Here is a 14892-nt window from a genome sequence, read left to right on the forward strand (position 1 = left end):
TCCCTTTAATCACTAGTAGCACAGATTAGAACCACTCTCTAAAATTACTACCATTCAATTTATGGTGAATAATTTGTAGAGGATGATTATCGATTGACGTAGTTGGTAGATTTGGAAAAGAGGAAACCGGACCAGTTGAAGGAAGACGACCTGGAGAGCTGGTAGCGGATGCCTCCGTTAGGGTAGGGTTTTGGTGAACATCAGCCATGATCTTGAGAGATGAGAAAAATGATAACTATACAGTTTTTGATCAAGCCTGATGCTCTGATACCATGAAACGAGCAAAACAGAATGCTTGATTGATATTAACTGAGAAGGATAGGAAATATATATAGGATACAACTCTATCTCTTTCCTATAGAGTAGGAAAGGATTGGAATAATCTAATTCTCAAAACTAGGAAAGACTATCTCCTAAACTTTAGGAGATAAAACAGATAAAAATAAACTTAAACTAATTTAAATACAATAATATAACAACCAGATAACCTACAAGGATAATTCTCCTATCATTTAATTTATTTGAATCTTCTTTTCTCGTCCAACAAGCACAAATCCCTAGAAGGTGGTAGCTATGGAGCACTGGCTTAAGCCTAGGACCCTAAAGGAGCTAAGGGGATTCTTAGGACTCACAGGTTATTATCGGAGGTTTATCAGAGGCTATGAAGTGATAAGTAAGCCTCTCACAACCCTATTAAAGAAGAATAACTTTCATTGGGGTACAGAGGCAGAAGGGGCCTTTGAGAGGCTAAAGAAAGCCATGGCTCAAGCCCCAATTTTAGCTCTACCTGACTTCTCTAAGGAATTTGTATTGGAGACTGATGCTTGTGACGTGGGAATAAGAGCAGTACTAAGCCAAGAGGGCAAACTAGTGTCATACATGAGCCAAGCCTTGGCACCAAGGCCTAAGCATATACAATAAAGAATTGCTAGCCATGCTGATGGCAATTGAAAAGTGGAGGTATTACCTAGAAGGTAGGAAGTTTATCATAAGGACAAATCATGAAAGTCTGAAGATCTTGTCCCAACAGAGAGCTCACAATCAATTACAACGGAAGGGAATCACCAAATTGATGGGATGTGACTACACTATTCAATATAGGAGGGGAAAGGAAAAACTAGTAACGGATGCCCTATCAAGAAGAAAGGACACATCTAGCTGCCATACCATCTCAACCTCGGTACTGGATTGGGTACAAGGTATAACAAGCAACTATGCGCAAACTGCATGGATTAAGGAGATTATAACCAAATTGGCAATACAACCTTAGGAGGAGATTGGTTATTCCTTCAAGGGAGGATTGCTAAGATATCAGGGCAGGGTGGTTATAGGGGAAGATGTTCAACTGAGGAATCCTTCAATCACTACACGACTCCCCTATAGGAGGACACTTAGGGCTGAACGTGACATACCACCAAGTAAGGCAACTCTTTTATTGGCCAGGGCTCAAAAAGGATGTAACTAAGTATGTGTTGCAGTGCACTATCTGCCAAAGATGCAAGTATGAACAGGTACCCTATTTGGGTCTTCTTCAACCGTTGGAAGTACTTTCCCAAGCCTGGAACAGATTTCCATGGATTTTATTGAAGCATTGCCTAAGTTTGAGGGGTTTGATACTATTCTGGTAATAGTGGATAGATTGTCAAAATTCAGCCACTTCATTATCCTTGCACACCCATTTACTGCCGCAGAGGTGGCGAGGAAACTCATGGATGGGGTATTTAAACTACATGGGCTACCAAAAGCTGTGGTTTCAGATCGAGACAAAATATTCACAAGCCAGTTTTGGAAAACCTTGTTCCAAGGGTTGGGAATAGGGCTGCAAATGTCATCAGCCTACCATCTGGAGACTGATGGCCAAACAAAATGCGTGAACCAGTGCTTGGAAACATATCTCAGGTGCCTATGCTTTACGAAACCCAAGAGTTGGAGTCGTTGGATATTGTTGGCTCGATGGTGGGATAACACCAATTTCCATACAGCTTGTAAGAGGACTCCGTTTGAGGCATTATTTGAGTATCCTCCCCCCTATAATTCCAATTGTTACGTACTACACCCCAACTGAAACCTCAACTAACCCTATACCTACAGGCAAGACAAGAGAAATTGCAAGTCATAAAGAAGGAACTAACCATGGCTCAATAGAGGATGAAACAGGGGGTTAACAGACACCACATGGACATGGCCTTTGAAATAGGGGAAGAGGTATATTTGAAAGTCAAGAGGTTCCAACAACACCTATTCCATAAGGGTCCTATAACTAAAATTAGCCTCAAGTATTATGGACCTTTCTAGATCATTGCCAAAGTGGGGCTAGTGGCCTACCGGCTACAACTCCCTGAAGGGGTGGGGCTACACCCTGTGTTCCATGTATCACTCTTGAAGAAGGTAGTGGGAGTAACTGAAGAAGTCAGTAGAGGGGTTCCAGAGTTAAAGGAGGACCAAGTTGTGGAGGTGGAGCCTAAGGCAGTGCTGGACACGAGAGTGATTTACAAGGACTCTCTTCCTATTACACAGGTTTTGGTGTAGTGGATATAGCTGCACCTGGACAATACCACTTGGGAGTACTTACCAGATCTACTCTAGCAATACCCCTGGGTGGCCAGTCTTCTTTGACTTCTTGGGGACAATAAATAATTCAAGTGGAGGAGGGTTATTATAGCCCGAGGGCAAGATTGTGATTAATGGGTGGTTAGTATTATAATTAGGAGTTGGTATAACTGCAATTAGATCCCAAGCTGCACATGGCCACTTGGGAACTCACAGCAGGGAGTTAGTTAGAAAAACTCTCTAGATTGTAACCATCTCCTATAAATAAGAAGCTTCTTGCAAGGATGGGGATTATGTGAGGTTTAATTCCACAAATCCTTTCCCTCCAATTCTCTCTCTCTCTTCTCTTCTCTCTTTTCCTCTCTCTCTCTGATTCTCGTGTTCTCTCCCTTCCCGCCAATTCTCTATTCTTCCTTAATTGTGGAAGAATCCCCTTCGCCAGATCTTCGATCTGACAGTGTGGACTATGGATGATGTTATGGTAACTTGAAGATCAAATCACCCTAAGAAATGATCAGTCCAGATATCTTAGATCAATTATCCAAAAAGATGAAGAGATTAATAAGGATGTTATCCATAGAGTTAAGGTAAGATGGTTAAAATAGAAGACTGCATATGGTGTTTTATGTGATAGTACAATTTCGTTGAATTTAAAAGGAAAAATTTATAAGACGGCTATAGAACTAGTTTTCTTACATGGGATATAATTTTATGTAGTAAAGCACCAAGGTGTGTAAAATATGAGTGTAGTGGAAATGAGGATGTTTTGATTAGCGTGCTACCATAAAAGATTAGATAAAATTAGAAATAAAGTTATTCAGTAATAAGGTCACAATGACACTATTAAAGATAAGATGAGTGAGATATGATTAAAATAGTTTGGTTATGTGTGAAGAAGACCAATAGAAGCTCCTCTAAGTATAGTGGAATTAGTCTTCAGCAAAAGAGATAGAGGAAGACACATAAAATTTGGTGTGAGACTCCTAGGCATGATATGAGTTATAAGTGCTTTACACAAGATATGGCCATAGATAGAGATGATTAGCAAGCTAGAATCCATCTAGTCGACCCAACCTATTGGGATTAAGGGTTGATATGTCATTTATGATGTCAAAAGTAAACATAAGGTTGACTAGTGTTTGGTTAACTGTTGTATTGGTTAATTTTCTATAGTTGGTGATATTTAGCATCACTCTTGTGATTTTTGTCAAGTATAAGATCATATCTCTTGAGCATATCCCTGCCAAGAGTCAACTTGCTTATTTGTTTTCTAAACAACCAGATGCATTTAGATTTGAAATTTTTCTATAAATCTCTTGGAATTTGTGTCATTGACTAGATTCTTTGCTCCCTCTAAAAATTGTCTGCTTTGTCCCTTTTTTGTTCAATTTATTATTAGCAAAGAACAAAATGTTAAATAGGAAATTTAAAATGATTCTCTTTTTGTTGACCTAAATGATAGTCTTACATCTTGATTTATCCATGCATTGTGCTCACTTGTAACTTTTGTAAGACTTCTCTTTTAAAAAATTTTCTTCAAGTATTTTATGTCATGTATTCTATGCCAAGGTTCCACAGTGCACCATTATGCATGCCATGAATGTTTGTGTGATATTTGTAGTACCACTTTGTTTTATGTCTCATTTCAAAGACTTTGTGCAGTTTCATGGATTCAAGCAGTTGAAGTGTTAGTGGCTCTAGTCTACATTCTAACTGTTGATTAAGAAACATCAAGAAAAAAAGTATATGAAGGGGAGAAATTAACATAAAAAAGTGCTATCTTATTGGATCAAGTTTCATTTACCTTCTATATACTTTATCCATTTGGGATGACTCACAACCTTTTTCGTGTAAATGCTTTTATTTGACCAAAAATTGTCTCATGCACCATTTGAAAGAATAAAGTGTTAAAAAAAGAGCTTTTTGTACTGAATTGTTGTGTCCAAGAAAAACCTTGTCTGGTGTATTTAGCTTGGTGTTTGAACACCCATTTGTTTTTGCATGTGACATATCTCCAGGAAGCTTGTGTGACTTAAAACAAACAGCTCTTTGACGTGGCATAAGATATTTGTGTCAATTGATCTTATTACAAAGTCTTCAAAATTGTGTCTTTTGATTGAATCTCTGAGGTCATTACTCCTTGATTTGAATTTAGTGTTTAGTGGTAATAATATTGGACTTAACAAGACATCTTGTATTCTTTGTTGTTCCCTTTTAGATCTTATTTTTTCCTTTCAAATTTCTATTGAATTTCACCCTCTGCCCTTTATTTCCCCCCTCTTTTTTTTTGAGTCTGTCATATTGCTCTCTCTGAGATTCTATGTTAGTGTTGGCGTACCTTGCAACACCGGTCAGGGCAGTACATAATTCAATTTGGTTGATGTTCAAGCTGAGCTTAGAATTGAACTGACTTTAATCAAGGCTCAAATTTTTAACCAGACTGGTTCATGTTCATGCTGAACCTAGAACTAATCTGTCACGACCCTAGGGTTTAGCTAGGGTCTAGGAAGGAAATGGGAAGAATTCGGGAGAGGAATGGAAAAGAAATTGGAGGGAGATATAGTGCAGAAATCAAGAGAAATGAGGAAGAGCAAGGAAAGAACCAGAGAGAGAAAATAGGGAGGAAAATTATGAATTTATTATATTCTTTCAGCATACCTTTCTTTACATACTATGGCCTATTTATAGGCTGTTCAACTAGAAGTAGAGTCTAGGAACAGCACCATGTGTACTACAACAGAACTAATAGCATTTCCTAACCAACAATGTAACCAATTACAGCTTTAACCCTAAAATAACCCAAGGGTCGTGACAATTCCCCCTCCTTGAAAGGTTTCTTGTCCTCAAGAAACTTATTACAACCTAGCCGGTGTTACTTCATCCAATGCCTCTCTTTACCCATTGGTTTCTGCTTCGTCTTTTCTTGTTCTTCTCTAGTATTTCTCTTTGCTGTTGCATTCTCTTTTCCCCTTTCTCAACAATAATAGTATTATGATCTGCTGCAACACCAATCTCAGCCATTGACTTCTTTCTTATTGCCATTAAAAATGGTTTTGAATGAGCTGTCAGTCCTGCAACCCTATCTTTTCCAATCATAGAGATAATTGCAAACCTCTCTATGTGAAAAAATCTGTACAATACTTCCAATTTTTCTGGCTGCAATGTCACCTTTGTCTTGTCTTGTCTTGTGTGCCCATGCCAATGACATTTGTATGAGATGTTCCAAGCAAGTTGCCTGGTACAATACTCTCTTCTTCCACCTCCTCTTCTTCTTCCTCCAGATCACCCCAACGTTTGGTCTTATTAATTGATTCTTCCTCATAGTTGGGCTGGTCTTGTCGCAGAACCCTAGAAACATCACTATCGAGCGGACTACCATATTCATCAGCAAGAGGTTTGCCCCAACCTCCTACTTGCTGATTGTTGAAGTATTCCCTAGGCACACTTTAAGCGAGTATTTCCTCTTGTAGAACCTCAGTTTCTTTTTCCACAACTGCCTTTTCTTTCTTGAAGTTCAGAATTGTCTTATTCAGTTCAGGTTTTTCCTCATTCTTTGTAGCTACTATTCCCATTGTTATGACCTTGTTAATCTCATACTCCGCCTCAGCTGAATGTACGTCATCTTCCTTTTCCACTGCTACTTTATCAGCTTCTTGCACTACCTGATTAGCAGTCTTAGATGCTCCATTAATAACATAGGTTTTGGTCCTTTCTCCAAACCGGTTACACAAGTCGATCACAAACTGTGGCCAGCTCAATTCCACCCTATCGTGGCTCCAATTCTTAAACCAAGCATCTGTAACTCCATCTAAATAAACTGCAGCCATGTGCACTTTCTCCCTTTCAGCTACTTGGTATTGGTAGAACATCCTCTCGCACCTCCTAATCGACCATTTAGGTCTATCTCTTTCAAACGCAGGAATCGCCATCTGCGGTGCTGGGGATGTGGAAGGGCTTCCTCCAACTCTTTTAACCACATCTCCCTCCTCTGCGTCCAACCTCTCCCTTGCTTCCATGGCATCATTAGGCCCTTGCCGAGATCTTGGTGTCGTTAGAATTAGCGCCGATGAAGCCTTGGGAGTGAAATTTATCGGAAGACTAGCATTAGGTTGTTGAACTAACCTGCTCAAGGCGACATGCAACTGCTGGCTGATTTGCTGACTTAATCTAGCAATTTCCTCCCTAAGTCCGCTAAAGGCTCGATCCAAATGGGCCGCACACTCCGATCGATAGCAACTTGCCTCCACTTGGAGTTGCTAGACACCAATTACTAGATTGTCTGTCTTGGTTTCCAATCGTTTCATTCCCATCCCCTCTGCCTTGGCCGATTACTAGGTTGCCCAATTAGATTCACCTCACCGAAGTGGCAGCCACCGTAGCGCACCTAGATCTGAATCGCAACGCCTCAAATCTGAGTCCTATCACCTGAATATCTTGGCCTTGCTTGCTGCCAAAACTCACCACACCAGCCAGCCACCTGCCTCTAATTTCCGATCAAAATGAATTGCTTGGTGATAGACCCAGCCCTCGCCTTCAATTAGGAACCTCTTACGATTGGGACAAGAGAGGCCGGAAGTCACGGAGTTGCTCCGTTGCAGTCCTTTGAGGCATCGACTTGAATAGCACCTCTCGCGTTACTTGTTGCAATCATTTCTTTTATTCTCCATCCAATTCCGAGCCTCAACCACATGCAGCAAGTTTGCCGAAATCAAAGTGGTTCAAGGATCACCTCCGTCTCACCCATTCACCGACCGCTGCTTAGGATTCCCCTAAATTCTTGAATCGGCCACTGTCTCCGGAATTCCCGGAATTTGCTGCTCTTGATTTGCCTCCTAATTCCACTCGATATCCCATTGGAATTCTTTCGGCTTGCGTTGTCTTCACTCCCGGGCCGAAGTTGCTTTGCTCGGCTTCACTTTTCAAATCCGAACTTGCTTTGCTCAACTACACCTTCCAATCTGTGTTCAATTCTGCCTTGCAACTGGTCGCTGGGTTGGAGTGCCTAGCCCGCTCAATTTTGGTTCATCTCTTCTACCTTCGAGTCGACTTCCTTCTCGTTGGATTCAGTGCCTTCTTCTCTCACCCGATCACCGTCCAAGGCCTGGAGAACCACTAACTTTGCTGCAATCTTCTTGGAGTCACTCTCGCCACCCAATCACCGACCAAAGCTCCGTAACCACCAGAATTCGTTATCTCTGCCTTGGCTCAAAATCGCAACACTTCGCTTCCAGATTACAGCTCTCGACTGAATCAAGTTAGAGATCACCTGGCCACAATTCGCCCTTCCACCTTGAGCAAGACTTACCGAAATTCGTGGCTGGACGTCCTCCTCTTGCTTTGCCTTCCAAGATCGACCGATAGTTGCTTGCTCGCTTGGTTACAATCGGCCCTTGGTTCCTTCGGAATCAGATTGGAAATGTTGGCCGATCTAATCCGTTGAAGCTCCTCGAGAGTTCGACTGTATCGCTGGAAATTCACGGTTAAGGATTGATCGGTTTTCTTCGCCTTCAAATCCCGAACTAGAATTACAGCCAATAGTCATCAGAATTCACCAGTGGATCTCGATTTCGATCAATCCTTGTTTCCTTCCTACTTAGATTTGAAATGTGGACAAAATCGCTGCTCGACCTCGCCTGAACTACTGGTTTCCGTAATCGCCTCTGCCTTGTCTTCACGTCTAGATTGATTGAAATCATAACCGAGGAACGACGTCTCTAATACCAAATGTCACGACCCTAGGGTTTAGCTAGGGTCTAGGAAGGAAATGGGAAGAATTGGGGAGAGGAACGGAAAAGAAATTGGAGGGAGATATAGTTCAGAAATCAAGAGAAATGAGGAAGAGCAAGGAAAGAACCAGAGAGAGAAAATAGGGAGGAAAATTATGAATTCATTATATTCTTTCAGCATACATTTCTCTACATACTATGGCCTATTTATAGGCTGTTCAACTAGAAGTAGAGTCTAGGAACAGCACCATGTGCACTACAACAGAACTAATAGCATTTCCTAACCAACAATGTAACCAATTACAGCTTTAACCCTAAAATAACCCAAGGGTCGTGACATTATCCTGCTTTAATCAATTCTCAAATCTTTAACCCAAGACTGAACCAGGATCCTGAAGAACTGGACTGAACCAAAGTGACCAATCTCTTTGGTTCTGACCTAAATTGATCTTGAGAGATTTTGAAAATTTTCAGCAAGTCTGTATGGTGTTGAGCCACTTAACTTGGGCCCAAAACATAGTCATGAAAGGCTGATTACTTGCCCCAGACAACTTACAGATGCTTGCTCTACCATTCTGAGGTCATTTTTATAGCAGAGATTGGAAACTCATCATTTTTCTGTTTTTAATTTGGAACCATTCATTAAGGAAGGTTCAAATGCATGAAACTGAGTTGAATATAATGCCTCTCATGAAACTAGTTTTGATAATATTGAACAACTGCCAAGTTCTCTTTGTATAAGCAAGAATTGTTATCCTTTTTGGGTTCTTATTTGACAGTTTAGAATCTTTAGATCTTGATATACTATTTTTTTTTTTTTGCAAGGTTCTAGATATACGATTTCATTATATTAAAAATTGAAAAAGATTGAAGCCACAGATTCTTGATCTGGCATCAAAGAAGTATTTCAACTGGCAATTCCAACCTAGAGATAAAATAATCCTCATTGTCTTCAATTTCATATTAGTCTTCTCACATGCAATTGTATGTATGCTGAATCATGAGAAAAACAAAGAAGAGTAAATAGAAAGGCACACACAAGGGGAAGCATAAACCAGCTCAATGCACAAACATTATTTGATCAATCTATTAAGTTTGTATTAAGTAAAATTTTCACTTTTTTAACCATGGCTGTTGATAGTATCTGAATGCCTTCAGTTCAACGTATTTACAAACATAATATGCATTGGCACACACTCATGTACATACTGGTGAATGGACTTCACTCATAAGAATACCCATTTATAAATATATATACTTGTGAAAGAGTTCACAACTAAAAGGACACTTAGAGCTCCATAAATGATGCAGAAAGGAGCAAGGACGGAAGATTCCATCTGATAAGCCTTGGTACTGTGGCAAAATCAGAGGGTCAAGAATTGGTAGGCAGGAAGATCAACAGTTGGCTATATGTTGTGTCTTACAATTTTGTTTCTCTTTTTCCTCATTCCACATTGAAGAAGAAAAACATTCTCTGTTATAGGTGGAGCACTTGATGACAGGAGTAGAGCTCTTAAAAATGTAAAATTTTGGGTATTGCACTATTTTTGATTCTCAAGTTTGGAATTGAGAAGGAGCTTCTAATCTGGGAACTGAACTAAAGTGATTGGTTCTTACAATATGAGACCTAAGACTGAACCAATAATTCACCTGGATTGAACTAGACTGAACTAGGAAGGTTAGTTTGGTTTGGCTCTCAGCATTGGTTCTGTTGAACACCCCTTGTCTCCCAACACCTTTGAACTGTTTAGTTTGAATGATTTCTTTCTCTATTTGAATGCTCAAGTGTCTGAATGCATATCCCTAGCAGTTGAGTAGTTAGTTTCTAATCCAAGTCAATTCAACTTCAACATTCAAACATCTGCTCTGTGCTCCTTTCTTTGGCCAAATCCGGCTTCGCCCTTGTTTTCTTCTGCAGTTTCTTTAACTATTCCTCATTAGTCTTTATTGTGGTATATTTTATTTCTCTGACATCATCTTGGCTCACAGTGTCTTGTTCATCTGTTATAGCTCAAACATGAGAAGCTACATTTCATCTTTCTGACCGAGCCTTAGCTGAGGGACTGCACCACCTACTCTAACGAAGTATGAGCTATAATGGATGGATTTGGCTTGTGTCTAAAAAATGGATGTATGTGCCATTGGCATGTGTGTGAATTTAACTAAGAAAAAAATTAAGGAAGATATGCTTGGACATGATGAATAGTTGGATGATCCAACGAGTATTGTGCTTATTCAGATATGGCATGGAGAATCCAAAGAGTATTGTGTTTATCCAGATATGGCATAGGTGCCCATCCAGATATGGCATGGAGATGATACCCTCTAAGAGTATCATTTCTTTTGAGATGAGATCTAAAGCAATCATGCTTCTCATGAATAATTTTATGTGATCACACTTGTATAGGTTAGAATAGGCCTTTACCAAATTAAATAGGGAGAAATTTGTTGATTCCCCTTGAGATGAGGTTGCATTGTGTTTGTATTTTCATATTTTTGGAATGGGACTGGTTGTGAAACATGAGATAGTGCAAATGAGAAACATGTGGCAGCAGATAATACAATGTCACTAGTGCCCTAAAAGATAACAAATTTGGCTCTTTTCATCCATCTCATTCATCCCCCCCCACCCCCCAACACACACACACACACACAAAAGTGGGTGCTAAGTGGTGAAAAATTCAAAAAGTCAATAATCTGTGTCTAACAAGCAAGGGATGAAATATTTGAAGAAATCTATGATGAATCATTGTATTGGAAAAACAATTAATATTGCTTTTACCATCTTGTGTAATGAGTTCTACCTGTTTAATTTTGGATGTTATATTTCTGAATTTGCAGCACTTGGTGCGGTTCTTCTTTGGAAGAATATGCAGACATACTCCATGGTACTATACATCACCAGCAGCACATTGGTCTTAGTTCTCACTCACTCTCTATATTTTTATTTTTGATTATATACATTGTGTTGTGTATGCAGACAAAGAAATTGTTCCCTACAGGCTTTTATGCTTTCATTAGGTACTTAATATTTCTCGCTACTTTTGTTTTTATGAAGATCCTTTAGTTTTCTGCTTTAACGATCTTGTTAACATGTTTTTCTGGACTTCATTGGTGCCAGTGCTGCAATGCTGTGCTTCTATTCCTATGTGGTGGTGGCTGGAGGGAACCCACCGCCTAAGAAGTTGAAAGCATCTGACGCTGCCCTGTCATAATGAGAATTTCATCAGGTTTGGTCAGATTCCAAGGTTTAGAATTCATATTTTTCTTGACCTTCTCTGTGGCTTAAAGTGGTATTATTGAGTGAAGAAATCCAAAGGATGCTTTTGTTGATTTGAACGTGAAGACTATGCCATGGGGAAACAGTTTACTTATAGAAATCGGTTCCGTTCATAGAAGATGTTGCTAAAATGAAAATTAGTGCAGAACAGTCTGTTGTTAGGCATGATTGTACTTCCCACAAATAAGAACAGGTTGATAGGTGATGATTGTGTAATATTACATGGATTAATATGATTAACGTGCAAATTCATGAAAAATATCTTGTGTTCTTGGCTAACACTTTGTCCAAATTGCATTTTTTTCTTTTCATTTGTCCAAATTCCTTTCTTCTTTCCTTTGTTGCTGTCCGTTATCTTGAAATTGGGTTCTGGAATTTATGACCAGTTTTATTGCTTTGAGAACTGGAAAGTGAGAATAAAGTTCCGAATCAGTACAGGGAAGTCCAATCTTAAACCAAATTTATCAAACCTATCTGTTGGGTTATGCCTCTAATACTATAGCCCAAAGCCCATATTGTTATTTGGACCGGTTATTTCTTAGTGAGATTAGAATTTTGCCTCTCTTATATATACATATATGTGTGTGTGTGTGTGTAGAAATAGTGTCATTTCTGTATGTATGAAGTATCTAAGAGAGTTAAGGGAGATTTAAGCTTTCTTTGCAGTCATTGGCTCACCACTCATTGTAAAGAAACCATTCCATCTTAATGAATTTGATAGTCTCTATCCTGGGGACATAGACTTACGCCGAACTCGTGTTCTTATTCTTCTCTTTGTCTATAAATACACATATATGGCATATATACATATGTATATACACAGAGGATTTGATTACAAGCACAACAGTATCAAAGTTTTTAATTTTTTAAATCAAAATAAAAATTAAAAAAAATGGGTTCAAGGGCACTTGATTCACAAGTTGTCAAAAGGTTTCCGAAGGTTGTAGAGACTTTATCAATTGAGCCCAGTGTGTGGTCGAGTGCTACTATAGCTTTTGGGCCTTCTTGTGGTTTCTGTTCCTGGAACAAACTGGAGTTTTTGACACAAAGCCCAGCCTCTGGATACAGTCTAAGCCAACCTGGATGTCAATTTTCAAGAATGATGGCCTTTTCGGTTGTTCGTGCATGCGTGAAGGGTAATTCTAGGGTACTTGGTATTGGTATTCCATCCCTCCTCTGAATTCTATCGAATTTCTTTCTATTATATTATGATTTTTATACTGTACTCTTTATTTTTAAATCACACCCTTTTTGTCTTTTCGTATGCACCCCTGTTTTTACATTGTAGCCTCGGTTTTGGTAGCTAGGGAACCCTAGTAGTCCCCTAAAAAAGGTCGAAAATTTCTAAAATTTAGTCTTAGAAATTTTAATTAAAAAGAATTAAGGTTAAAATTCACATAAAAAGGACAAAAACCGAGCTTCCCCTTTAGATTGCATAATTTTCTTACATTTATGGTATTAAAAGGCGTTTACTTAATTACAATTGGTCTCGAGTGCAGACAAATAAAATTACATTAAATAATTAATATCTAATTAGCTAAAAATATCAAGAAAAACCCCAAAAATGAAAGGTGATATTTAAGGGAATAATTAGGTTGATAGACCCAGACAGGTGTTGGAAGTGGGTGTGAGTCCCCCAGGGCGAAACACTAAGTACAGTGACAAATATGTGACCCAAAGATCCGAGCCATCATCACCACAGAATACTACTACTGCTGTTTACTTGGTTGCTGGGGGGGGGGGGGGGGGGGGGTGGGGGGGGGGGCCACAGCCATATATCCAACCCCCCGGGGGGGGTGGGGAAGGGGGGCCACAGCCATATATCCAACCCAACTGCTAATCTCAGCCTCCTTTTATGCCTCTCCCTTTTGGGTGTCCCATCATCATCATATTCATGCTTCTTCTGTCTGTCTGGACAATACATCTTCTTCCAGTGGATTTACATACATACATATATATAAGTGTGTGTGTGTGCGCGCCTTATATGGTTGGTGTTAGTTACAATCAGTCTTTGGAATCCCAGAGAGCTTCCCCTCCTCCTGCCCCAGTCTCATCTCTGCATCTACTTTCAGCCAGTCCTGTCATGTTCTCCACTTACCTTCAAGACTACATTTTTGCAGGTCACTTCTGCCATACATCTCCATCCATGTTCTCTCTCTCTCTCTCTCTCTATATATATATATGTTTTTTCATTTAAAATATTTTTTTGTTTAATTTTTTTGTATAATTAAAATGCGTTTAATGCAATTAAGATTGTTTGGTGAATAACTAGCTTTATAATGATCTTTCAAGAAATACGATACCGATGCTTCATTTGTTGGGGTTGTTGATTATAACTCGTTCTCCTTTTCTAAATGTAAAAAAAATAATAAGGATACAATCATTAAATTTTTACAAGTATAATTAATTTTTTTTTCTGTCAATATATCAATGTGATTAATACAAATCAATCATATTATTATATGGGAGTCTTATGGACAAATTATGTCATTCTTTTGAAATTCATGGAAGTTGGGAAGTTCTTCAACCACTATAATTGCATGCTTTGGTGACAAGTGTTTTTTTTTTTTATCCCCTTGGAAGTGAGTGTGTTACACCATTTGATTTGATTTCACTATGAAATGACTTTAGCTTCAGCTTCAACTATGCAATAATGGTGACTTGTGTTACTTGAGTACATAACTGAAAGCTTGTTGCTTTCACATTCTTCTCTTTTGAATTGCTATGAATATTATTAGTTCAAGCTGGTCTTGGTTGGTTCAACGGTCAAATAGAGTTTAGTACATGCTGTTTTAATTGTCCTCAAAATGTTAGGGTTCTTTTTAGTGAAAGGAAACCCTAGCTTAACAAAAGAGAAAAAAGAAGCCCTAGTATATGAGATAACTTAGAATTGATTTGATAAAGATTATATATATATATATATATGTGTGTGTGTTTCTTTTAGTATGGTTTTCAAATCGCACCATAGAAGTTTGTTTTTTTTGTTGTAAAGGAGAGACGATAAGTCTTAATTTAGAATTGATTTGATAGGACTATATATATATATATATATGTTTCTTTTAGTATGGTTCTCAAATCACATCATAAAAGTTTGTTTTTTTGTTGTAAAGGAGAGACGATAAGTCTTAATTTAGAATTGATTTGAAAAGACTATATAGTAAAAATAGCATGGCACTTCGAATTCTATATGAGAAATTTTTTATTATTTTTTCAAAACATTAGATTATATATTGAGAGAATAATATGAGATAAAGAGTATTTCTAATTTTAACTTCTTTATTGGGAGTCTCGTTCAGCATCACAAATTTTTTTTTTCATACCATAAATATTGTTAAG

The 14892-nt window shown here is 38.6% G+C and overlaps 1 protein-coding gene across 1 annotated transcript in view; it reads left to right on the forward strand.

Annotated features, from left to right (window-relative positions):
- LOC127788532 (protein FATTY ACID EXPORT 1, chloroplastic) overlaps window positions 1-11835 on the forward strand; it is a 30812-nt gene extending 18977 nt beyond the window's left edge. Inside the window, exons 4-7 of the mRNA XM_052316940.1 lie at window positions 11118-11164; window positions 11257-11297; window positions 11398-11506; window positions 11586-11835. Of these exons, the coding sequence (XP_052172900.1) occupies window positions 11118-11164; window positions 11257-11297; window positions 11398-11491 (182 nt within the window). The 3' untranslated portion in view covers window positions 11492-11506; window positions 11586-11835. The remainder of the gene's footprint in view (window positions 1-11117; window positions 11165-11256; window positions 11298-11397; window positions 11507-11585) is intronic.
- The last annotated feature ends 3057 nt before the right edge of the window (window positions 11836-14892 follow it).

Source organism: Diospyros lotus, chromosome 13, assembly GCF_014633365.1.
Source record: "Diospyros lotus cultivar Yz01 chromosome 13, ASM1463336v1, whole genome shotgun sequence".
NCBI classification, from domain to species: Eukaryota; Viridiplantae; Streptophyta; class Magnoliopsida; order Ericales; family Ebenaceae; genus Diospyros; species Diospyros lotus.